Below are 25,182 nucleotides of genomic sequence, written 5' to 3' on the forward strand. Positions count from 1 at the left end.
ACAGAAAGAAAAAATACAAAATAAAATGCAAATCAATAAGAGGACAATTTGTAACATGCTATTTATTCTCTCGAAAAGCGACATTATCAAGTAAAATTTTCAAAGATTATCCAAAGCAAACTATCTTATATTTTAAACCCTAAGAAAATTCAACAAGTCTTTTCAATCAAAAAAGTAGCTCAGTTCTCCAAGTCTTTTCATTTTATGCTTATTTATACTTCTACTCACATTGTTGCTCAATTCCTGCTCCATTGTATTTTAAAGACAAAATGAAATCAACAGAAAAGCTGTCATATTAAATTAAAGTGCCCATTGTAAATATGAAAAGCTTTTTAAACTTAAACAAAGTATATCTTGTCATAAGATATATGTGAATGTGTGTGCCAAAAAAACGCAGTCCACATTTCTCAAACCAAAATTAAAGTAAATGGCTCCATGATCTCAAACTTACATTTTTATTAAACATTTTTTAAAACAGTATTCACTTGATTAATTCATTATCTACCATAGTGGACTGCTGTACCTTTGCAGATACCTTTTATAGTGATTGTTGTGTCTTTGTTATAAAGGTTTTCGTTGTGTCCTATGAACAAATATAACTAAAACACATGCCCATGTTTTGGTTTTGAACTAGTATATAAAAAATATGGTTACTTGGCTTATTTAACAGATTCTATTAGCTTTAGATAAAAATAGTTATTCTTGTAACCTTCTTTGTAGTCTTGTATTTTTATGGATTCGTGTGTTAATGTCACAAGGATATCTCAGAATAACTCTTAACAAATCTATTTGGCACTTTATTCTGAATTAAGTGCTAAACATTACTAACCAATAAGTATAGAAAACTAATCCCAGAAGGAATGTTTTATTTAAGCCTGTATGAGTATGAAGATAAAAAACAACTCGATTATCACGTGGTATTATGAGAGCAGAGAAAATCTAAATATTGAGCTGCAGCTCATGAGCTTGGGCCTGTGGTGTCAAAGCTGTGATCAGCTTGATCACTGATGCTGAAAAACGATTTTGATTCAAAACCAACTTTCATGTTTTAATGAATGTATGACACCTAGACAGCCTTTTTCTTTAATGCCTTAATTTAGCATATTATTGAAAATACATGTAGCAATCTATTTGGTCAGGTGAACTGTATCACAAGTATTCCTTTAATTCTACTGGTATCTTTTATCTCTTGGCTTAAGTGTTTTATCTTCCAGTATAACATCTGTTCCAGCAGATGTTGTTCCTACGCCTCTTTTTAATAAAATGAAGACGTCCGAGTCTGAAACTCCAACCGAGACTGACTGGATGGGTGAAACGAATGAAGTTCAAACCAATTGCCTTTTTTCTAAATCTATGAATTGTTGAAATATTTGAAGAAATGGATTGTGTATGTTACCGACGTTGATAATCACTCATCTTTCATTGTATTGTTGACATGTCAGTATATTGTCTATATGATTACATAGGTGACCAACTGTTCTTCTATGTTGTTAAAAAATGTGTGTTTTAACAGAAAGATGTATCAGCGTACCTGAAAAAAAGACCGACTTGGCCGATGATCTTCAAGTTACCACCAGTGCAGTGGAATCATGTCACTACTTTGAAAAGTATTTATTTAAAATATACTGTGTTCTGGTTAAAAAAACATTTGAAGTTGATAGAGCCCTTTACACGCACACACACAATGCGCTTTTAATGGTCATCAATACTAGAAAAGCCTATATAAATACAGACCATTTACTATTAACAAACAAATTCCCATTTCTTGAGGACATTACATAACTTAACCTAAGTTACTACTAGCTTAACCTCTAACCTTAAAATAAGTCTCCACCTTCAGATCTAATGCTTTACATTGTTTTCCTCGCTTTATGTCCCCCTAAGGAAGACAATTGCCCACAATGTGACTGTAAACAAATTTAGGTCCCCACAACATGGGCAATACTTTGTAATCCTTTCCAAGCTAGGCTTGATGACTGCGATGACTTTGTGTCCCGTCGTAGATTTGACATGATTCTGAAACAAACCACAAGTGTATTAGAGACATCATGCACATAATAACACACATGGATTACAGTTATTCCTGACCAGTTTTATTTATTTCATCTCTAACTTTAGATACCTCAAGTTTGAGACAAGAGTGTTTTCACATTCAAGTACACAGTGCCTTACTTTAACACCCCATCTGAAAAGGAAGAGGCTTTAGATAAGGCAAGAGGAGCAAAACCTGCAAGCAATATAGAAGTAAAACGGTTACAGAGTACAACCTGGATTTAGACAGTTGAACATATTATAGTGTTTCCATTATGATGAACCAAAAGGTCATGTAGTATAATACCAGATGAATGTACTATACATTAGTATCCAGCTTGAAAAAAGTGGCCCCAGATATCTTAAAAAAACTTTCCATCCCCCAGTGTTTTAAACTCAGGACCAGTGAAGTGATACAAAACTGAATAACCACAGCAGGTCACCTGCAAACCCTGAACTGCCAAGAATCCCCAAGAGTGATCTGAATTCTATCACATTGTTTGTGCAGTATGACAATAGGCTTGTATGACAATGACCGTAAACAAAATCACGTCTGTAGGAACAAAATTTAAGGCTCGTCACCAAGTTTTTTTCTTTGCACAAAGCAGCGGCAACATGTTCCTTGCCACGTTGTTTGAGAGGATGTCGTTTTCAGATTTGTTCAGTTAGTCCAGTTCATTAAAGTACTTTGATTGTGATGACAAAATAAAACAACTTCTGACACACCTGGGTACACATCTAAAGCCATGACACACTTCCCCACTTTATGTGCAACAACTACCCCGATTCTTTTGGTCCCTCTTCCATGTGAGAACAGACAAGTACCAAAACATTCCATCAGAAGAAATCAAATCTATTTATAGCAAAGTTATGAAAAATGGCACAGTCACAGAGAAAATGAGAGATTGATAAGCTTTATATTAACTGAAAGAAACCCACTGCAGCTCCTTATTAAAAATTCTCTCTCAGCTGGATTCTTCAAGACAAACATGGATACACCGTGCCGCCTACTTGAGTACATATTAGCAGAGTGGGGGCGTCATGACCTACATGTTTCCTCCTTCAATAACTTGTGCTGTAACATCCAGAAAGAACGCAATGGATAGTGAACTACACAGAACTGTTCTGTAAGAGATAGAGTGCATGCATTTTTAAAATGCAAACCGTAATCCCTGTTGATGCCCATACCCAGCGCCACGCCTAAAAAAAATACAACTAAAAATCCCTTTTTACTATCGATTCTAAATTCATATATATATATATATATATATTGTCTATATATATATATTTTACATTTTGTAGTTCCTGTTGAAAGTACCTTACGTCTTTCATATCATATACATTTTTGACTGGGTACTGTCTCAATCCATCACAATAACATGACCTCTTGAACAGTAATTTCAGGTACATTCAAGACTTTGTCAAAAGTCTTACAATTTTCTTTACAATTCATTAAAATACAAAGGAGCAAAAATATCGGTGATGCGACAGTCCACTGTCCTGCAGAGGCTGCTCAACCTTAGCTCATTAGTCTTTCTTCAACACAGCTAAAGATAATTTCACATGTTTCCTCCCTAAATGCTTCATTCTGTACGGATCTCTGTCTCTGACCTCTGCATGGCCAGCTCAGTCTGGATATAGCCTCCCTGGCCCAGTGCTGTGGAGTACGCTCTGTTGCTGTGGCTCGCTGAGAACCCAGGGGCGGGAAAGGAGCCGGGGCCTCCACGTTTTTGGACCGGAGCCTGAGGTTGAGGTACTGGGTGGTAATCGTCCAAGTTATCATAGTGGGACTGTGGCGGTTTCGTGCCGTGTTTCTGATATGAGTAGTCTCTGTCCACATCGGCTATGCCCTGGTTGTAGTGCTGCTGCTCTCGGACGCTGTGCGATCGCTCCAATTTGGAGCGGGCAACTTGTTCCCTTGGAGCTGAGGGCGGGTCTTCCGCACTGTGGTAGCCGCTCAACGGTTTCACTTTACTCTGGTGCTGGTCAGATTCAGGACACTCGTACCTTGGTTGGAAGTTCCTCTGGGTGGGATACTCCTGCTGCCAGTGTTTCGACCTGCCGCTGTCTCCACACAGCTGGTCGTCTCCAGTCTCGTACTTGGCCTCGTGTCGACCACTCTCCTGCTGATGGGATAGACTGTGGCTCAGAGTAGCAGGAAGGGAGTGAGACGATTTTTTGGAACTGCTTTGCTTGGTATGTCCATCCGACTTGTCACCCGCTACACTGCCATGGACGTGCTTGTCAGTCTCCATGTACATGAGGACGTCAGGGTCTGACACCATGTGTCTGGGGAGGTAGCGGCCATCTTTGCATTCGGCTACAAGCAGCACAGCTTTACCTGGGTCAGATTTACTGCGCAGGTGTAGGGTTTCATAACCTGAAATATCTGGTGGTGTGAACAAGCCGACGTTGTCATACTGAGAGAGGACAGGGCCTTTAATCCTCTGTCTGGCCCGGCTCTCCCTGCGGATGGAGTGCATGCGAAGCCTTTCTGACTCCTCGGGGTCCCAAGAGAGGTAAGAAGCAGTTTCCTTTGTCCCATGGCTGGGGGGCATGTCCCTGCTCACAAAGCTGTGCTCCTTCCCTGGTGGGATAACGTGGTGAGCAAGGTAGTGGTAGCCAGTCGCCTTTCCACCTGGTCGGCCAGCAGCAGCGCCGGGATCTCGGCTGCCATAAGAGTGGACGTGCCGGATTCGGATGGTGCCATAAGGGTCGATGTCATAGTAAGGAGCCTCCAGGGGGCTTGAACCAGAGTACGGACTATAGCGATACTGGACCCGCCCATTCTCAAAGTAAGGCTGCAGTTGAGTAACGTGGTAGTCCGCTTGTGAAGACTGCTGTGAAGACTGCTGTGAGGACTGCTGTGAGGACTGCTGTGAAGACTGCTGTGAAGACTGCTGTGAGGACTGCTGCGGGGGCTGCTGCTGGGCCTGCTGTGGGGGCTGCTGCGGGGGCTGCTGGTAGGCTTTGCACTTATAAATGGGCCTGTGGTAGACGTACATGTCGTCTTCTGGAGGAACCTCAGTCCTTTGGATGGGCACTGAGCGGACAGCGGAAGGAACGTGGAGTGAGTGCACTCTACGGATGTTGGGATAGCCTTGGTTTCGGTCGTGGCTATAACCCTGATGCCCTGGGCCCGGAGACACAAACACACTGCAGGGGTTTCCTCTGGACTTAATGGAGTGGTGGTATGACCTTGGGCCTAAAGTGCTGTATCTGTTGTCTACTCTGGCACTGTAAGGTATCTGAGGCTCAGACTTGGACACGTAGGAGAGGTGTGGGGGGACACTGTCAGGCCGGTAGTGGTGTGGCATGGTCTGCAGGCCCAGAGGAACAGGTCTCTGGTGGTAGTATGCAGCTCCTGGAGGTTCAATTAAAACAGCCTCTCCTTTACCGTGATACAAGTAGGCTGGCTGGTGCATGGAAGATTTATGAGGAGAAAGAGGATGGTGAGGCAGAGCATCTTCATGGTGGCCAGGTGCAGGGCCCTCATCCAAGATGTGATAGGAGGCTTCACTTTGGCTAAGCGCTGCAGTGGCCAGCTTGCTCTCGATGGTGCGGACAGGAGGGGCAGGAGGTTTTGGTCCATAAGAGTCGTGATACTTTGCAGAATCTGTGCAGGGCTGTACTGGCCTAATGGCCTCCCAAGGCTTCTCAAAAGGCTCAGCAGAGGTGGGGGCCACTCTTGCACTGGCCTTTGAGAGATTCGAAGGCTGGGAATGGACTTGTGTCTGAGGTTGAGGCGGTGTAGGGAGATGAGTCTGTCTCTGGGCGTGTTTCTGATGCTGCGGCACAGACTGCTTTTTGGGCTTTTGAGCAATCGGAGGCGGCTGTTCTGAAGGTTGTGGAAGGATTGCTGGTGGTGCAGTTCCCTCTGATTTAACCTGAGTAAAACAACAAAACAGATGCTTATTTACTGAGAAAAAGTATTATTTCAATAATTATTTCTGGTTACTGAGCTGTTTCATCACAGAAGCAGCAGCAGAATGTCATATTTTTTTAGTTCTTTAACCTGTTTCAGTTTTTCATGCTCCCCTTTTATCCCTCCAAGAGTGAAGCCATATGTTTAAGGCATATTTGGCTTGTTTGATGGCAGCACTGAGTATTAAACAGCTCCTTAGTGTTATATATTCATATTAGAACAAACAGATATGTGTGGAATGTTGCTTTTAGCATGAGAGAGAATAAACATGTTTCCCAAAGTGTTGACTCACTGACGTTATCCAGTATATGTGAATAATCTTGATACTAATATTGATCATCTTTTTTGGCAGGGCAATGATATGACCATAATAGTATAATTATCAATCTACATGATGAAGCTAAAAGGATGTGACACTTACCTCAGGACCAGGTTGTGGTAAGACTCCTTTATCTTTACAGCTGCCACTGGGGGGGGAGGCTAGGGTGGAAGTGGATGAGCTGGTATGGACTGGGACCTGTCCTGCAACAGCCTGCTGTCTTTCTGGACTTCTCCTGTTTGGAGAAGTCGGGCTTAATGAACTAGGGAGTCGCGCGAACTTGTAAAAAGGAGTGTCTGGTGGGGTGGGGTCTTTAGGTGGCTGTGGTCCAGGTGGACCTCTTGAGGACTTGGCACTGTCTGATGGCTTGGTGATCATGCCAGTAAACTCAAGCGGCTGCTGTTTGATTGGAGGACTGGGAGCAGAGGGATAAGATGAGACTGTGGTGGAAGCTGCAGCAGTGCCGTTTGGTGGTGGGGAACTTCCCCTTTCAGCTATCTCCTCAGAGGAACTGTGGAAATGTGGGTCCAGTTGATGCGGCGAATCCTGGAAGTCAAAGGCATCCTGCGACTGCAGAGGGGACACCGGTGTTGCGGGCTCAGAGGACCATGACTGAGACTGGATGGAGACCTGCTGGGCAGACTCAGCGAGGGCAAGGGCCAACATGCGGGCAGCATTTTTAGGAGGGGGAGGAGGAGGAGGGGCAGAGGGGGGATCTGTGGAGCTGAGGGAATGAGGGGTGAGGTCCTTTGAAGAGTCCGGGGCTGAGGCTAAAACTCCTATCAGGGACACAAAAACACAAGGGATCTATAGTTGAAACAATAATCAAGAGAGCAGGTGAAGTAAAGAAGTGAAGCAGGCAGGCAGGTTTTAAGGTGCTTCAAGAAGGGGAGGGAGAGGTAACATTAAGCGTGGAGCTCAAGAATCATGTAAAAACATTTAAGTAAATGATGAAATCCATGCAAAACTCTGAAAATATATCAAGAAAACAATCATTTAGATGGAAGATTAGATCATTCATCTCATTATTTTAATCTATATTGTGAAAATAAAACTATAAGACAGAAACAGGCCAAAGACTACCCTTACAATAAAAAGGTCATCCACTGCTTCTTACCTTGGTGATTTGGGCTGCTGGCTGACGGTGCCTGCTGAACACTGTCCTCTCCCTTCACTTCTCGACTGTATATGTTGTCAAATGCTGCCAGCTTCGTGTGCAGCTCCATTTGGAAAGCTTCACCCAAGGACAGCTCAGCTGCCCTCAGCAGCAGGCTGCCCATCAGGGGAGGAGAGTCCTTGGGTATTACAGGAAGAGGTAATGGTTGTGGATATTGAGCCTGTCCAGCTACATCTGTGTCAGGCATTTCTGTAGAGAAAATCTGTGAATTGGTAAAAGGACTCATGCTAATGGACTTTCCAGATTTAATAGGCGACACAGCCTGTGTGGGTTTATCAGTATAAGAATAGGAAGTGGTCAATCTCTTGCTTTCCATGTTCTCTCCAGCAACACCACTGAAGTCTGTGGGAAACAAGGGGGTAGACAAGCAGCCCAGGAAGGCAGCAGAGATGTCAGAGCCATTGGTCTTGCCACAGATGCTGCCGGGGCTCCTCTTTAATGTGGAGGCCTCTGCCCCGGCTGGTGAGTCATCTCGGGGGAAGGCATAGGAGGTGTCTGGGAGACTGCACTGGAAAGACATGGGGTCAAAGTCCAAGGAGGCCATGCCAATGTCTGGTGGGCTGAGGTCCACGTCTTCGCCTGCTGAGCGGGGAGGTGAGATGAGAGCAGGCACACAGATGGGCCCGTCGTCTCCGTCGCTGTCCTCTGTGCCGTCCAGGTTGTCATAGGAGTTGCAGAGCTGCCGGCTGTCCAGCAGCTCGCCGTTAAAGGATGCTGACAGGGCATCGCTGCTGGAGCGTGGCCTCCGAGGACGGTACACCTTGGACTCTCCTGAAGAAGGAAAAATATCTAATCAGAAATAACTTAAAAAGTCAAAGTGAAATGAAAGACACAAAACATTTACCTTCCACATTATGCAGGGAACTCAGTGACTCTTCACTTTTGGCTGATCTTAACGTTGCTGTGTCTCCTCTGCCTCCTGAAACATAATGGTTAACAGGTATCAATATTTTTGAACTCTTCATTAAGTAAGACTATAAATATCACTTGTAGAGGAAAGACTCACCAGCGAGAGCCATTGCTTTCAGTTCATTTGGTTCACTGGGATTGCGGTGAAGCTTGCGCTTGGACATGGAGGAAGACTTGCCCAGGTTGAAGAAAGAACGCCAACTACCCACAGGGGACTTCTTGGATTTAATAGGCGGCCTCTTCCTGTGATTAAAATTTGGTTGAGAACAGACAGGGGGCAGTTAATTAAAATATGATCAGCTACATTAATAAATCTTGATTTTTAAGATAACTGCCCAAGTTTGAAACTAGAAATAGCCAGGTGTGCAGCCAGAACTGGAAAACTTTGCAGGAACAAAATGAGTCTGCCTGCGGTATTACCAGCAACCAGCATATGGAGACACGTTATAGAATGATTGTACTTTTCCAATATAATTAAAAAGCATAGTATTGCAACTGACCCCAAAGACAGTTTCTGTCTGAAATATCTATGTCTCCATCTATGTGTCTAAATTAACATTGGTCTCATGATGTTCTGTTGTCAGGAGGAGGAGTCAACAAACCTCTCGGTGGGAAACTCGATGACGGTGTGGAACTTGCCCTGCAGGGCAGCTGGACCTTCGCCCACCTCAATGTACTTGCTGTCTTCAGTGACCGGAGAGTTGATCTGAGCCTGAGTCCTGGCCTGGGCCTCCTCCAGAGTCAATAGTTTTGTGGAGGGTGATGAAACCAGCAGGGACTTCGGCCGTGACAACGAGTTGTGACCTGGGGAAGTGGATGCAGCCAGGAAAGTAGTATTGAAAGGTACAACTTAAGTAGCATCAGGTATTGGAGTGACTATTTGTGCAAGGGTGTAATATATGTTAATGTGTGTACCTGCTCCCTCTCGTATAAGTGTGCTGAGTTTAGTGCTAAAGAGAACGTCCACATGGTTCAGGATGAACTCCACCACCACAGACTGGATTCTGACTTCCATGAAGGCCGCAGTCCCACTGAAGCATGCAGATTCAATCTGTTTAGACCTGACAAAAATACATAAAACATCAAAGTCAAAGAGGGAAGATGTTACGCTAAATTTTATAGATTTATGCCATCGACTGAAGAACAATCTGCAATTTCAAGGTACTGAATCTAATTCTGCCTATCTAATTGGTCACATTTGAATCACTTGTATACAATGACTTCCAGCTTTTAATGTTGCATGTGCACTTTAATCATTGCACTCAGACAGAGTGACTCATTTAAAAGATACTTTGTGCTGCAGAGAGCCCCTTATAACAGCCGAATCACGTTTGAGAAATCAAGTAGAACTGGAAACACCCACAAAACAGAACTACATATACGATCATCAGAGTTACTGCAAGTCAATAACAGGGAATAAAAAAAAGATTCTACAGAGCAGGATGGCATCTTACCTCAGCAGGTTGGGGGCCCAGACAATAGCCAGGTTCTTGCTGTGCATGTTGGTGATGTAGCTGAATGTTGCCAGGTGAGAGAGGTGTCTCATGAGAAACTCCAGAGTCCTAGGAATCAAATATTAATATTAATCCTGATGTGCTTACTAATGGCCATGATAGAAAAATTTCCCCTCTGTAATCAAATCTGTGTCAAATGTCACATAGAAATTTGCATTTATATGCTTTCACTAAGAACAGAAAAAATGAATTCATCAGCACCAATGTAAAAAATCTTCTGGGACACTTTAAATTATTTCTGTCTATGCAGCATTGCACCAAAAAAACAATCTGGATTTTAACACTCAAAGAAACACGCTCACATGCACAACACATCCATAATCTGGCAGTTACTAGGTCTGCCTGCAGGGGGCAGCATGGCTCCACACTGACCTGTAATGCGGTGGAGGAAGCTGCTGGATGACGTCATGGATTTTGATGAGCCGCTCTTCATCCGTTGCTGCTGATACGGCATCCTTCAGAGTCAAAACAAAGCAAGTGATGGTGAGATAGAGTGAGAGAGAGAGAGATTTATCATTGCATCAACCTTAAACTCCATCACTTTATTCCCAGATTCACACAGCTACATGGATCATGGAGTGGACATCTGTCCCCCCCGCCTCTCCTCTCCCCAGCTGCCATAACAACCAGAAAACATTTACTTCATCCTCAGGGACAGATCTGTTGTGTTTGGAGAAGGGTTTTTATTCCAAGTCACACTGAGAGTGTTTTGATGCATTCGTAATGACAGGGTGTGTCAAGTACAAAGCTATTACTTCAGGAGTGTCAGCGACTCAGAAGATTCATACAAAGAATTTCTCAAATATAAATGTGAGGAATTCACTTTTTTCACTTAAGAGCACAATTTTGCAAACAACAGCCAGTCACGCTTAAATCAGGGTCCTTTCAGGACATGTGATCCTAAAAAAGTAATGTGCTGTTCACAGTTTCTTTAAATTGGTGTGTGTCAGTTCTGCCAAGGCTTTGCTTACAGAGAACTTCTCGTAGAGTTGGTAGGTGAGCAGGGGGTTGGGCAGCTCTCTGAAGTAGAGCTTGCACAGCGAGCTAACACAGTGGATGTCCTGGATGTAAACATCTTTGGTCAGGTCGGGGATCTGCTCAGAGTCAAACTCGTGCCTGATGAAAGAGGGAGAGGGGCGAGTCAGCATTTCACATTTCTTTTAATAGCTCAAACAAACCCAAATTAACAATAAACGGCTCTGCAATATAAAGAAAATGGTGTCTGTGTCTTCCCAAGTCCAACAAAGCAACTGGAAACATCAATGTGAGGGAAAACTATTAATTGTAGGTGACCAAGAAAGAGATAATCAGTTACACTAAACCACGAGAATTAATACCATTGCATTTGGTTGTGTTAACATAAGCAAACACAACACTACTCCACCCAAAACACTGACATATAAACCTTAAATGACTTACTATCACAACACTACATAGTAAAACCTGTTATCCTAAAAGTCCTCATGTTTTTTTACAGGTGCAATAATACTACATGGAATTTATCTTATCAGCTGTAAGGTGAAGGTAATAGTGAGACACAGAAATACATCCTGATAAACACTTGAATCAGATCCTGTACCAAGTGTGTGTCTCCTACCGCAGTTTCTGAATATTTGAGGCAATCCCAGAGAGGCGGTAGATGCCGTCCGTCACACCATGTTTCTCGAGGAACTCGGTGCAGCTCTTGAGGACCTGGGGCACTGTGGAGAGACAACGTGTCGTCACACAACTTGTCTTTCACACAATATGTTCCTAGACTTCAATGAACGCTACAGGGTCAAGAATAGGAGGCTTTTATTTTTCAAGTGTGCACGCAGCGAGGTTAGGCTATAGGTCAGGGGCTTTTTGGTGATGGGGCTCCAAGCTGTTGAGTGTGAATACATTTTTTTTGGTGCTTTCGGAAGGAAATGCGCTTTTTAAGATGAGGTTGGAAACATTTGAACCTTGTTAAGTGGAAACGAATATATCCGGAAGAGAAGGCTAACCTATTTTCTACACTGACACAGTTTTAGGCATGAAGCGAAATGGCGAAATAGCTTGACGTTGTCCTGTGTAAGTGAGGCAGTTAGCCACATACAGGCAGCTTCAGATAAAAAGCCAGTGACTGTGTTCAAGATGGACAAACCTCCTCAGAAAAACACAGAACTTCTTCAATCTTCTCCAGCAAACATAAATCATGGAGGCATGTTATTTATCTCTGTGTGTGTGTGTTAGACAGAGAGAGATAAGGATGGCGTGTATGTGTCTAAGGAGGTTCCCAGGCCTCCCACAGCTTACACATCATTCAGATCATGACAGAGAGTGGGACACTCGCCGAAGCAGCTGTTCAGATACATTCCAGGCAAGGACAGTCAGGATGGATAAATCCACCAAAAGATCTTCACACAGAAAGGTTTTGTTTGGAGGTTCTCTTATCACAAACATTCACAGCATGTGTTTGAGTGTAGAATTTTGTTTTCATCACACTACAAGATTCATCTTCTTTAAAACCACAGCTTTCACAACAGCTGGTTTAGTGATTTTAAACAGATTCAGTGTAGGAAGAAATAAGAACCTTTTGGCAACATCTCTAGATATATCAGACTCCCAATGGCAGCAGAGAGGTCAAGGCTTCTGATGAATGTAGCATGTAACACTGTGGAAGTCCCAAACCTCTATAGTCTAAAACTGTTGATGAATCAAGCTTTGGGGAAACACACAGGAACTTCAGCCAGAAAATCTTGTACCAAGCAAAAGATATATGGGGTGGCACTCACCAGCGGCCCAAAGTGGACTGATCACTGGATGTTTGGAGGTCACTTATCAGCATGACTGATACATGAGGATTTACTGGACATTTTTGAAAGTAACATTCATTTCATGGAGCATTTACTTGTGGTTTTTGCTTTTCCACCAGAAGTCTATTAGTGGCTGAAAGTGAAGACTAATTTGACTATCTTAAGTAAGTTTATAATTTTACAGGTTAAGTGAAGTTCTTCAGGTATTTTATTACATTGTTAAATGCTGGTTTACAAGTCAAGTGCCGCTATAGCTCGTCTGCTTCTGCCTTCAACTCTTAGTACGAGTTTCTCTAGTCTACTCATTAACTACAAATTGTATTATTAAGAGTGTTTCCCTCAACTTCACAAGTTCATAGGCTTGTTTCATCTCTTGAGTCCCTGCAGGCGTCGGAACACCTCGACTCTTTGACCCTAAAAAGTTTGACAGAGTGGTTTATCACTCTATGCGAAAGGTAAGACAGGATTACCACAGGTTCTGGATAGACTGTAGCAACTGTCACGTGCTACCACAAGCTTGTCAAACAGAGAGTACCTCCACTTCTACCTGTGACCCCTCTGAGTTAACACCCTGGTAAGATAAGAGTCACGTCTAGACACAGAATAAGATCCATTAACATGCATTAAGTTTTCAAGCTGGAGTCAGCAAGAATTCAAATTGAGTTATTGATGAATGCTCACTGCCCTGGTTGTAGCTAATGATACAGAGTAATCAGGACCACTACTCTTGCCGAAACCATCACATCAGCTCACCTGCCAGACACAGTGCTACTGAGAGATCAGAAAATCAATGTGGCTAGAGCAGGTGATTGTATACCTCAGCTCTGCAATTATCTTCAACCAGAACGAGCTGCTGTTTACATAGAGTACGAGCTGAATATCCGCTTTGAGGTTCACTATACATTTCAGCTGAAAAAACTTATCAGTTTCACAGCAGGTTAGCAGGTGTGTAAGAGGTGGACATCGTGAAGCCCATGATGTCACTGGTCCATTTAAACTGATGAGCATCCAGTAATATTTTTTATGTGAAATATCTTTTGAAACTTTTGAGGTACGACTGAAAAAGGTTCTGTGGAAAAGACAGAGTAATTATTTATCGAGACAACAGGTAAACACAGAGGAGGTTTTGAGTTTGCATTAACCAAGAAACTGTCAAATTATGAATCAAAACCTGTTGCCAATAAAAACCCTGTAATTCAAGTATTTAAAAAATTAGGGTAAGAAGAAAAAAGCATTAATGGATCCGGGAAGTACTACTACTGTCAGGTGTGTCTGCATACAAGTATTTCTCACCATCGTATCCTGAGTTCAGGAGGTGTTCTCCGAGGTCGCATCCGAACACCCTCTCCCGGAGGATGCCCCTCTGCTTCAGCTTCTGCTTGGTGGGCCGGGACTTCATGAAGGAGCGTAAGAAGGTGATCAGCTTCCCGTGCTTCTTAGACACTGAGGGGCAAAGGATGGAAGGAAGGACACATATTACACACATGTTTAGTACACTACAGTGAGTGTGGGTTTGACACTGGCTCAGCTTTCACACAAGCTCTGTCCATGCACTAGAGTGAAACCCCATACAAGGTGCTCAACGTTGTCCCATTGTGTATTTCAGCTTCATTCTAATGCAAACCCTTCTTTTATGCATGTCTAGTTTCCTTGAAACGAAAGCTTCATTCTTAAATACCACCTCCCAGGCAACTACAAAGGAATCCTCCATATCCAACACCAGTATCCTCAGTTCTTTCTCAGAACGAGACAAAAAAAGGAGCAGACCTACTTAGAAAACCCAACCCGCATTAATCAGAAACTTTTCCTGGGAAAGGGTCGTAAGCTTCTTAAACTACACACCAGATATTTTCTCTGCCTCAGAGAGATGGGGAAAGGCTATCAAGTGAATCAAACAATCTGCAGGGAGGAACAATGGAGCTGGCCTCCACTCCAGGCATTTGTTCAGAAAACCCTCAGTGAAAATCACATACTGGCAGACACTGGTCAGATGACAGTAGCAATGAGAGTGTTTTTCCACTCCGGGATCATTTAACTGAATTCATCTGGTGCAGATGAAATGAACTTGTCTCTTGAAAGAATCAATTTTCCTTGAACTAAACATTTAAGAGTGTTGTGCATCACTTGTCTCACATTGCTGAAAGAGCAGATTATAAACAAGTTACACATCATAGTGCATCTCACACGGTTTCTAATGTCAGTAGGTTCACTGACTGGTATGATATTAGATGTTATATTATATAACAAGGTTAGATATTACATACGGTAGAAATACTGCTGCTCTCAAACCAGTTATTTTACTACCTTAACTTTTAATTTACCAAATTATATTTTTTTAAGTATAATCCCATTAAGAAGAGTCCCACGAATCATCACATTTAGATCACATCTTCTCCAGATGAGCTCTTTAAAACCTTATGCCTCACTGCACTGTTAGGCTTTTGACTTGGACCATATGTCAAATAATGAAACAGTCTCTTTCCTCTCTCAGTTACAAGCCACCCCCAGCTCCTGTCACTGATTCAGGGGATACATTCTCATCTTGGATCTCAACCTTTTCCTACGTCTCATTGATCCTCAACATATGGTTATACTCAACCTCATATTCAACTTACCTGCTGCGAGCTCCAGACCAAAGAGGAACACATTTAAGATTCAGTCAAATAAATAATTAATCTTTTTGGGGGGAAATGATTGGAATAAAACTACATGCAGGTCATTGCTTGATAAACCGAAGCTGAGTTAAAGAAAGATACAGCTGCATTGTGTCATTGCGACAATATAATCAAGTCTTTACCTACTGCTTTTAGTGATCGTACTAAGATGAATTGAACTTAAAGAAGTACATAATGAAGTGCACATGTGCTGTTATAAATGTTAGTACTGCTATTATTCCAAAACTGCCACAGTGCAAGTCTCAGCCTCTTGGGCAAAGACTATTAGGTAAGAATGAAAGAGCAGCTGCCTGTTCTGCATGATAAATTCACTCCATGGAGGTAAACTGCATGCAGTATACTCAATTAAGAGTTTGAGCACATTTTATAAAATAAAAACATGAAGACTGCAGTCGAACTAATTGCTTTACTTAAATTTAATTTCTCATCGACCCTTTTCCACCCACTTAGATCAGTTAAAAATTGTTGAATCAAGGATGTGTTGTTAACACAGGGTGTTGCACAGTGCACAATGAAAGTAAACAGTGATTTAATGTGGGTGTTTGTACTGTTTTTAAATTACCACTGCATGCCAAGAATTTCTCACATGCCTTCTAAATCTTCTCTACCTAACAGGTAGAATATGACATTCCTACTGATATTGTTAAGGTTCACTCTGCTATTTTTTTGTTTTTCGGTTCCAATTTATTATTGGTTGAAAAGCTCTGAATAGTTCATTTATGAGAATGTAACCTGTTACACCTTTTTGGAAAAGGATTGTCTGTTTGGCCTAATACTGACAAAATAAACTGTATGCACACAGTGAGAGTGCATGAGAATATGTTACAGAAAAAGGCTGCCACTGTGACACTCATTACTTTCCATTCAGGAGCAGTAGATACTGTAACGAAGATAAATCTCAAGTTTCGGGGGAAAGAGTTAGAAAAAAGGAACAGTTTAGATTAATATCCAATTCAATGTTACAAAAATTCTTGAAGGCAGTTTAATGTGTCAAGCTTACCATAAACCACCCCACAAGATCCTTTATTAATACTGTGTGATCCAGAGTTATTGGGTATTCTCAAGTTCACTGTCTAATGATCAAAACACACACAATTGTTTCTCAAAATAAACCCATGACAGATTTATAACCGCCTCACTCCTCAAAGTAAATAAATAACATTTGAATCCAGAGTCTCTATGGCCATTTAAATGAAGCAGCACAATCAATTCTGAATCAACAGGCGGCCCCTGAGCCAGCATCTGTAAACAAGACCCAGTGTTTCATTTCAGGAAGAAGTGGAGCTGCACTTCACCCCTCCAGGAGGAATTCCTTCTGTGCTGCTGTACCCAGAGACAAAACCGCCAAGGCAGCTTTGTTTACTCACTGTTTAGGCATCAAAAAGGGGCCTTCAGTATCACGTAGGGAGAGACGTGTAGAAGAGGAGTGCAATGACTAGCACTACTCTCCAGAGCCCGGACAGAGATTCCCTTCTGCCTTCCGTCACGCAGATGACAGCCTGAGGGCTATAGCAGCTATTCAAGCATGCTCAGCACTGTCACTGATGCTGACCCACTCACTGCTGTGCTCCAGCTGGGTAAAAGGCATTTAATTTAAGAAGAGTGGGACTGATAGAGGCGCCTCCCTGTGACATTAATTATAAGATTTACCACTTAAAACTACAGCTGTTTGGTTTCACAAAGTCTGAAGACTAGAAAGACACATTTCAAAACTAGTGATTGAATGAAATGCAGCAGGGACTGAGTTATTCTGACATGCCTATAGTGATGTATTAGTATGGGACAAGCACCAAAGAGAAAGACAAAAAATTGCATTTCCCACGATGCAATTGGATACAGTCTTTAATTAGACCCTCGCAGGCTGGTGAACACTCACAGCTTTCAAATGCCACACCTACAGTTTGGCTTTCTTTTATCTATTCCTAGTCCCAAGCTCGGAACCCTGTTCACATCACTATGACATCACATGGGTTTGTTTTTCACAGACTGAGTGGGGCTAACAATGGCAGCTAAACTGATATCCATGAGTAAAACTAGTGATGCCCTTTTACATGACACGGTTCTCTTTTTTTTTACAAGTCATAAACCCAGATGATATGAATTTGATATGTGTCACTCTAAGGGCTGAGATATTCACAGTGAGGCAAATACGATCAAACAGATCAAATCCAGCCGAAACACAGTTGAGCAGAGACAATGTGGGTTTCTGCCTGATGAACACTGACAGGTTTCAGATGAAGCTATTAACTGACTGTGCTTGTGTGACAAGCCTTTTCCTTCCGATAGCCCAGTGAGAGGCTGGGATATGACAAGCCGGGGGGTGAGGAGAAACAAGGCCAAGCATTACAGCAGGAACAATTACAGGCGTAATGGCAAACATCATGCTCTCTTTCCCCTTTCCAGCCTCAGACCGACCACCTCATTCCGCTCAGCCAGCGAGGAGCTTTTCAGAGCATGCAGACTGGAGGAAAATTCCAACTTCATGACAACACAGCAACGTCCTAAAGTGGGAACGGTGACACCATAGAGCCAATCAGCCTGAGATATTTGATACAACTACTCGTCAGTGTTCCCTGAATACATATGCACCATAAGGCGTGACCGTGGCTCATTGGGGCTTCACAATGCTCCCATCACAGCTCAGCTCTGAACCCTTCACTTCAGGCAGCACCCCCTAGAGAAGTAGAAGCCACACACACACACACACTCACCCACAACCATGAAGGCGGCAGAGCGGGAAATTCAAACTGCCCTCCTCTTTGCTCTTGTAGTCTCAAGTTACCCCTGTGAGGACAGGTGAGACATGATGACATTGTCAGTCTAAGGTGTCTACATGCTGGGGGAGCACGAGTTGTGGCCGGAATGTCTTCTGTGAATTAGTCATGGGCTTTAAAAAATGTAATCGTATGTCTTTTTACTGTGATGAGAATTTAAATTAGGTGTTTCTTGATAATTACATCAATTAATATTGAGAATTCTGCAACTTTTCCCAAATTTGCCAGGTCACCAATCATCAAAACTACAGCATAGACTGAACATTTAAATAAAAGTTGACTTGGCAAAAAACGTCCATTACATTACCTTTGCCACGATTAATCTTGAAATACAAATAGCAGTACATTTTCCTGAGAAGTTTATGTTTAACTGCCAGTTAAGGAACTCATCAAGCCAACAACTTCACGTTTCCTGATCACTGCCAATGACAAAGGTCCATTTACAGGCAACTAACGCAAAGATGTTTGCACGCTCATCAAACTAACACAACTTAACACTGGGAGACTGTGTGCTTTATGCCCATGACACATCTCCTGTATGTGTGTGTGTGCATTGTCGTTCAGAGTAAACAGAGCCGTCTGCCTAAAAGACAGCTGGGAGTATCCTCAGATTGAACACACAAGCCTAACTGTGCAAAAGATAATATGAGCAAAAAGCCTGATTGTTCCATCTCATTGAACCAGTGAACTTAAATTCATCAGAGAGAAGTGAGGACAGAGGGGGAACTGTCGGCCGACTATTGGCTCCGCTTTCTGAGGAAGTTGACTGAGGACACTTACGTCAGGGGAAACTTTATTATACACGTATGATGATTGAGATCTTTCACAGCTGTACACCGTGTTAAGTCTAGAATCGTCAAGTTTGACAGCCTACGATATTCTAATACAGTGGGATATTATAAATATTATGAGAGTGGGGGTGAATATTATACTTAACTGGAGAATTAGAAAAGACCTTGAGTCGTAGGAGGAAAGAGAACTGTTTTCCACACTTCTGGTGTGTAAATGTATTCAAGCACAGCCTCTAGTTACAGTCTTAATATAACAGTTTGCATTGCTCTACAAATCCCGGAGGTATATAGAGAATATGTATAATAACACTCTATTTTATGTCATTTTCTTTTCAATCTCACTTCCTTTATCTTAATGTCTTTATTTAAGTTTTATAGTTGTCTACATTGTGTGCTCCGTTTTATGTAGAGCCTATGAATGACACATTTTGTGGTTCAGTTTATACTAAATATACCTTCTTTTTTTTCCCGACCAAAACAGGAACCCATTACTCCCATCATTCAAAGTGATTCTCTTCACTGGTTATGACTCATGAAACACGATCCATGCCACACAGGGTTCATGTGGACTAAGTTCAGAGTTATTTAAGGTAAATACAAATAATTAAAGACAAGTCACCAGGTCGCACAGTGGTGAGCGAGCAGAGGAAATTAACGCCACTCGATACAAACGTGTTTTCTTACCTCTGATCCATAGCGCTGGACTCGCCTTTATAACAGGGTGTTTAAAAGGAAAGAAAAAAGGTCCAAACTACAAAGAGACACTAATCTTGGTCTGTGGCTAGAAGCTCACAAGACGCGATGAGAGTTCATCAGAAAGCAGAGCGTGGGTGATCAAGGTTTGAATCAAGGATCGAGCTGACGGACCCCTGCTCTGTCTCTGCGGAGGGTTTACAACCAGCCCTGTGCTGCGTTCAGGGGCTACAGGACAAATGGAAACTCTAATCTAAAGACGCTGTGGCTACTATGAAAACTAATTTAATTTATACAATATGAGGCACTGGGTTCGTCTGAAAAACAACTTTGAACTGATGTATTAAAAAAAAAGCCCATTTCACAGACAGCACACACCTCCAGACTCGCATTACTGCCTTGTCAATGTTCCCGATAGAAACTGAAAGAGGAACAAGACTATATCATCCAAGAGGCAAGCTGGTTGGTTTAGCACTGTGGAAAAATTTCCTTCAGATTGCCCACACACATGCTCCTAACAAGCAGCATATGAGATATAGGATGACCTAGCATTGAGTAGGAATCAGCTCTCCCCTCTAAAGGGCCCCGTGGCCCCCTGAAAGCGTTATCTCATTAATTCTTTAACTAGCTCTGTCCCTGAGCTGACATCACAGTAATTTGTTGTTGATCGTGAATCAGAATCACAAGACTACAGTCAGACTCTGCATGTGATAGCTTTAACTTGACAAGCGTTTCACACGCAGCACAGGGACATTTCTCTGGACTGCAGGAGATTTACTCAACTACTATACAGTGTATGTCCAATTTAAGCTACTTTATACTTCTATAAAGTATACTATACACCCCTCCACTAAAAGTCTGTAATGTAAAGTTATCCAACACGATTTTATCAGAAAGCTGCATAATAAACAGAACTTTCTGCAGCTGTACTTATTGCTTTCGTCTTTTCTCTCACATTGACCACGAAATGTTTCTTCAAAAGATCCACTGGACTAAACTTCTTCACTGTATCCGAAAAAGTAGAATCAGTGAAATTTTTACTTACACACTACTGTCACACCATGTCCGTTATATGGACCACTGTTCTGCAGATCTTCTCCCTTTATATACTTGTTAGTTTTACAGATAATACTATGCCTTTTACTAAGAAAGACTCTTGATACAAGACCAAGAAGCAAGCTGAAATAATAAAAGGTGAAAAGTACAGAGTGAAAGCAACAGTGTTACCATTGAGTCCCTGAAGTAATAATGAGGAGCTGTAATAGACGGCATGGGGCTGAGTAAACAAGATACTGTGTGAGAGGAGTTCTCTTACTTGAAATACATTTGTCTATTTATATACCATATTCAGGGTTGTTTTGAATTACTTTGGCAAATGTCTTTAAATTGGATGATAGTTAGAACTATGGTTGTCAGTGACAGCTCAGACAGTAAAGCAGGAGGTTGACGTCGCCTTTGGGACAAAAAGACTTGTCACCTATTGAGGAAGGAGTGAACTTCAGCCCTGATGTCATATAACATGTAAGAGCATGAGAGGAAGCTTCATGTTGGATGAAGTTATCATACTGTTGCTGTTTTGCATGGATCTACATGATCTATTCGACTCCTGGGACGTGGAATGGATGAGTAAGAGTAATCTAAAGCTGCATGCAAAGTTCAACGTACAGGAGCAGAGCCTTGGATTCCCTTCTGCTGGTTAAACGGCTGGAAGCTGTACAAAAAAACGTATATATATATATATATACACATACATATATATGTTAATCATATATAATATATGATCAAGATACCCAAATGGAATGGATTACAATAAAGAGGCCACTGCAGAAAGGCCTCTGAAGGGAGCAAAGGTGTAAACGTTACCTTTGTGCTTTACATATCAACTCAGTTTATAACACAGTGGTTAACAGGTAGGTAAACGCAGCCCCAAATACAAGTGCAATCTACAAAAACAGTCTCTTATTGAAGCTCCAGAGAAACACATTACACAAGGGACCTTGCATAGTTTCACAGCACCAGGAAATGACTGGAGATCCTCGGGAACAGGAGGACAAATCTTACTCTGTCTCACACATTCTCTGCACATTTCCCTTCCCCTCTCCTTCACATAACCAGCTGTCTTGGCTCATATATGCTCACAGCTGCCCAAATCTCTGGTCTGCATACATGACGAAGGCCTGCACCAAGGAGGGGAGTGGGGGGCAGAACATCTGGGTCAGTATCTGGTAGGTCGACTGGGCCGTCTGATGAAGAAAGAAGTCTGACTGACGTTTCTTTATCCAAAGCTAATTATTTTCCAAATTGATGTTAGCCAAAGAGTATTTTTACTGTGCAGAGAGTAGACTCTGTTCCCAAGAAAACACAAGAACGTGGATCGAAGGCCTGATCACTCCTGCTTTCTTTTGCAGGAGCACTGCAGCATGTTAACAATTTCCATGGTTTTACTGGGAAAGCAGCAAAGGTTAGTGGTGAGCAGAGTGGATCTGTGCAGAGCAAGAATATTTTCCAATGCTGTGTGGCTCACTGCAGGAATGTGCTCTCTCAGTCACCATGGAGAGGGAGACAGAGATTTTTACTGTTGCAGGACAAAGCTTAACGCTCAATGGATGGGTTTACAGGCCCCCCTCATTGTAAAAGGATTAAATAAATCAAGGCCGGTCGAGACCTAGCACAGCGGTACCCCCGCCGTGGCCTTTTCGGCTTCAACCAAACAGACACACACAAACACAGCTGGCCCTCGTCCAGACACAGGATACATTCAGCTGCTTTGAGAAATGCTGTAGTAACCTGGCTCACCCCTGAACTCATTTGCATCTACCTTGAGGGGCCACAACAAGAAACAGAACAGGGGGCTGAAGGGATATGCTTCCTGTTTTGAAAGCGAGCTCTGAAAAAGCACTACTCCCGCCAACAATCACAAAACACCTTTTTCATATTGTTTGTTTTGTTTTACACAAAAATGGACTCAGGGTCAAACAGGGAGTTTGACAAATGTGAAATATAGCCATTATATAGCAGTGTGATGAGAAATAATCTAAATTTCAACTTGCTGAAGAATTTAGGAAAACATCACCATTTGCATCAGACATTTTACAGCAATTCAAGTGAAGCGCACGCACACACACACACACACACACACACACACACACACACACACACACACACACACACACACACACACACACACACACACACACACACACACACACACACACACACACACACACACACACACATAATGTCTACAAGTGTGTTAAAGGTCACAGACAATTTATTTGTATTCTTAGAGGTTCTCTTTTTATAATAGAAAAAATATATTTTCGAGAGGAGTAAAGCTATTAACCTAGTTACACTAGTCATATTAGAGTCACACAGTGCACAAACATCTCTCGGTAGGTGGAGTTAGTTTTTGGGGGGTGATAGTACAACACACGTAGGGGGCTTTTGTCTACCTGAACTTATGCTGTAGTGGTTTAGCGGGTCGGCCACCCATGCATTGTCCTGTATTACACTCTCCATCTCCAAGTCTGCATGGACCAACAGACAGATGAATGGATGGATGACATGGAGATATGAGAGAATCAGCAGAAGGAGAGAAGCACTTTAAGTTAGAAAAAAAGCAACTGTGCACTTTGGGACTGATGTCAGAGGCATTTCATAGAAATGATACTTTGATGCTGAACACATTAAGTGCTTTGTGAGACAATGTACAGATACAAATGTGGAAATGTAGCATACCCAATTAGCGATAAATTACAGTCATCAGTAAAACAACTTTTTTTAAATCTTAAGATTTAAGTTATAATCCTTAGGATTTTAAAACCCCATTTTTGTGACTATAGTCTACATTTTTGTATCAATAGTCATTCAGTACCTGTGTTTTTATTATTATTATTATTACTATTACATGTCATTTAGCTGACGCTTTTGTCCAAAGCGACTTACAATTAGTACACTCAACATTCATGAGGGGCCATTTAGGGGTTCAGGATCTTTTCGAAGACTCTTCGGTATGCAGGTGGGAGAGAGTGGGGTTTGAACCGGCAACCTTCTTGTTGGAGAACCATCACTCTAACCACTAGGCCACACCGTGTTTCTAATTGTATCTCCTTGTGCCCTTCTTTATGCCATCAGAGCTGTGAGTAGTAAATGCTACCGCTAACGCGACATTTCCTACAAACCACTAGCTCACATTTAAAGCTTTCAGATGTCAAACACAGGGTGGCAGAGCAGTCACAGTAAAACCCAAACACTGCCTGCTCATTAAAAACCCATCTATGAAACAGGACAATGGTTATTATGGCCTGTTTTAAGTATTTCAGAGGGGTAAATGGTGTAAGATGCAGCAAATAACAGGCTGCACAAATCCAGTGTTACAGCTCAGGAAGTTGGAATACTTCTTCTTGAACTGTAGGGAGCGTGAAATTCGACGACATTTGCTTATAGTGCCATGGAAAATGGCCAATCATCAATGTGGTTCACTGTTCAGAACAGCACATCTTTGTTTGGCTGCACTGTAAACAGATAAAACAGCTGCTATTCAGTTTATAACAGATTAACTGCTCAATAAGTTTTTGCTGTCGTCTAAATTCTGGGACCTGCAGTAAATATAACCACACTAACAGTAGTTACGACCAGTTTCGAGGATTAAAATAAAAAGGATTATAAGCATCAAAACTCAGATGTACAAAAATTTGTGTGTGCGTGAGTAGAGGTGGAGGTGAGTGGGCGTGGTGGATGAAGAGTGTATACCAACACGCACAGGGGGGGAAGAGGCTCCAAGAAGCGGGCGGCGGGCCAGAGGAGGGGGTGGCTGAGGTAGAGGAGTCACAGTCAAATGCAACAAATCAAGACACATGCTAACACAACTGTACATCCCTATGCAGTGAAACAACAACAGTGTTAGAGATGCATTCAGGCAGTGGAGCACAAGCAGACACAGGCAGGTTCAAACAGCATGAAACTTATTATTTATTCTGACACGAATAATGAAAAACATGATGTTACTATCACGTAAATCTGACTGATGACAGCAATTAGGTTGTCACTATGTGAAATATAAGCATTGACTTGTGTAAATTGATAAATGGATTGAGTACAGCTGATTAAAATGAATAATGATGACATCTAACCATTAGCTGTATATTTCCATGGTAATCAGCGATTACATACGAGTAGTTGTAGTGGGTAGTGTAAATTTCTTCTTGACATCCCAAATAAAATATGTTTTTTTAAAACACAGTTGATGTCAATCAAACTTGTGGCATCTACAGGAGCATTTAACAGCGCCTCACAATCTCGTATTTTGTGGTAAGACTTCACTGGATGATACAATATTACTGCTGTTAATAAAAATCTATTTTTTTTTTTTTAAATGTGTGGGATATTTACTTGTAATACACGCATAAAAAAAAAGGATGATTGCCATATAAAAACATGCAAAAATTAAACAAAAAGACAGCAGCATTGCAGGGGTGGATGGAGGGTGGTCAGGCAGATTAAGTAAAGCCTTGGACAGTGGAGTGCATTGTGCATATACTGCAACTGTATGCCGCAAGATGCATTTCTGATCAGTCACAGAGTCTGAAGGCTTAAAA

At 42.1% G+C, this 25,182-nt stretch overlaps 1 protein-coding gene across 2 annotated transcripts; it reads right to left on the minus strand.

The window, feature by feature from the left end:
• Window positions 1-233: 233 nt before the first annotated feature.
• Window positions 234-24,404, minus strand: LOC133969305 (rho GTPase-activating protein 32-like). Of its 2 annotated transcripts, XM_062405704.1 has the most exons (14): window positions 24,348-24,404; window positions 23,038-23,112; window positions 13,946-14,095; window positions 11,473-11,575; window positions 10,847-10,991; window positions 10,248-10,330; window positions 9,816-9,923; window positions 9,277-9,422; window positions 8,964-9,165; window positions 8,459-8,604; window positions 8,297-8,371; window positions 7,393-8,223; window positions 6,378-7,054; window positions 234-5,918 (listed from the first exon to the last, which is right to left on the minus strand). In XM_062405704.1, exons 2-14 carry the CDS (start codon window positions 23,102-23,104, stop codon window positions 3,615-3,617), a joined length of 5,037 nt encoding a protein of 1,678 aa, XP_062261688.1. In that variant the 5' UTR covers window positions 23,105-23,112; window positions 24,348-24,404; the 3' UTR covers window positions 234-3,614. The 2 variants fall into 2 exon arrangements, with proteins under 2 accessions (XP_062261688.1, XP_062261689.1); XM_062405705.1 differs by lacking the exons at window positions 23,038-23,112; window positions 24,348-24,404 and adding an exon at window positions 19,577-19,727.
• Window positions 24,405-25,182: the final 778 nt, after the last annotated feature.

Source organism: Platichthys flesus, chromosome 15 (assembly GCF_949316205.1).
Source record: "Platichthys flesus chromosome 15, fPlaFle2.1, whole genome shotgun sequence".
Taxonomy (NCBI): Eukaryota; Metazoa; Chordata; class Actinopteri; order Pleuronectiformes; family Pleuronectidae; genus Platichthys; species Platichthys flesus.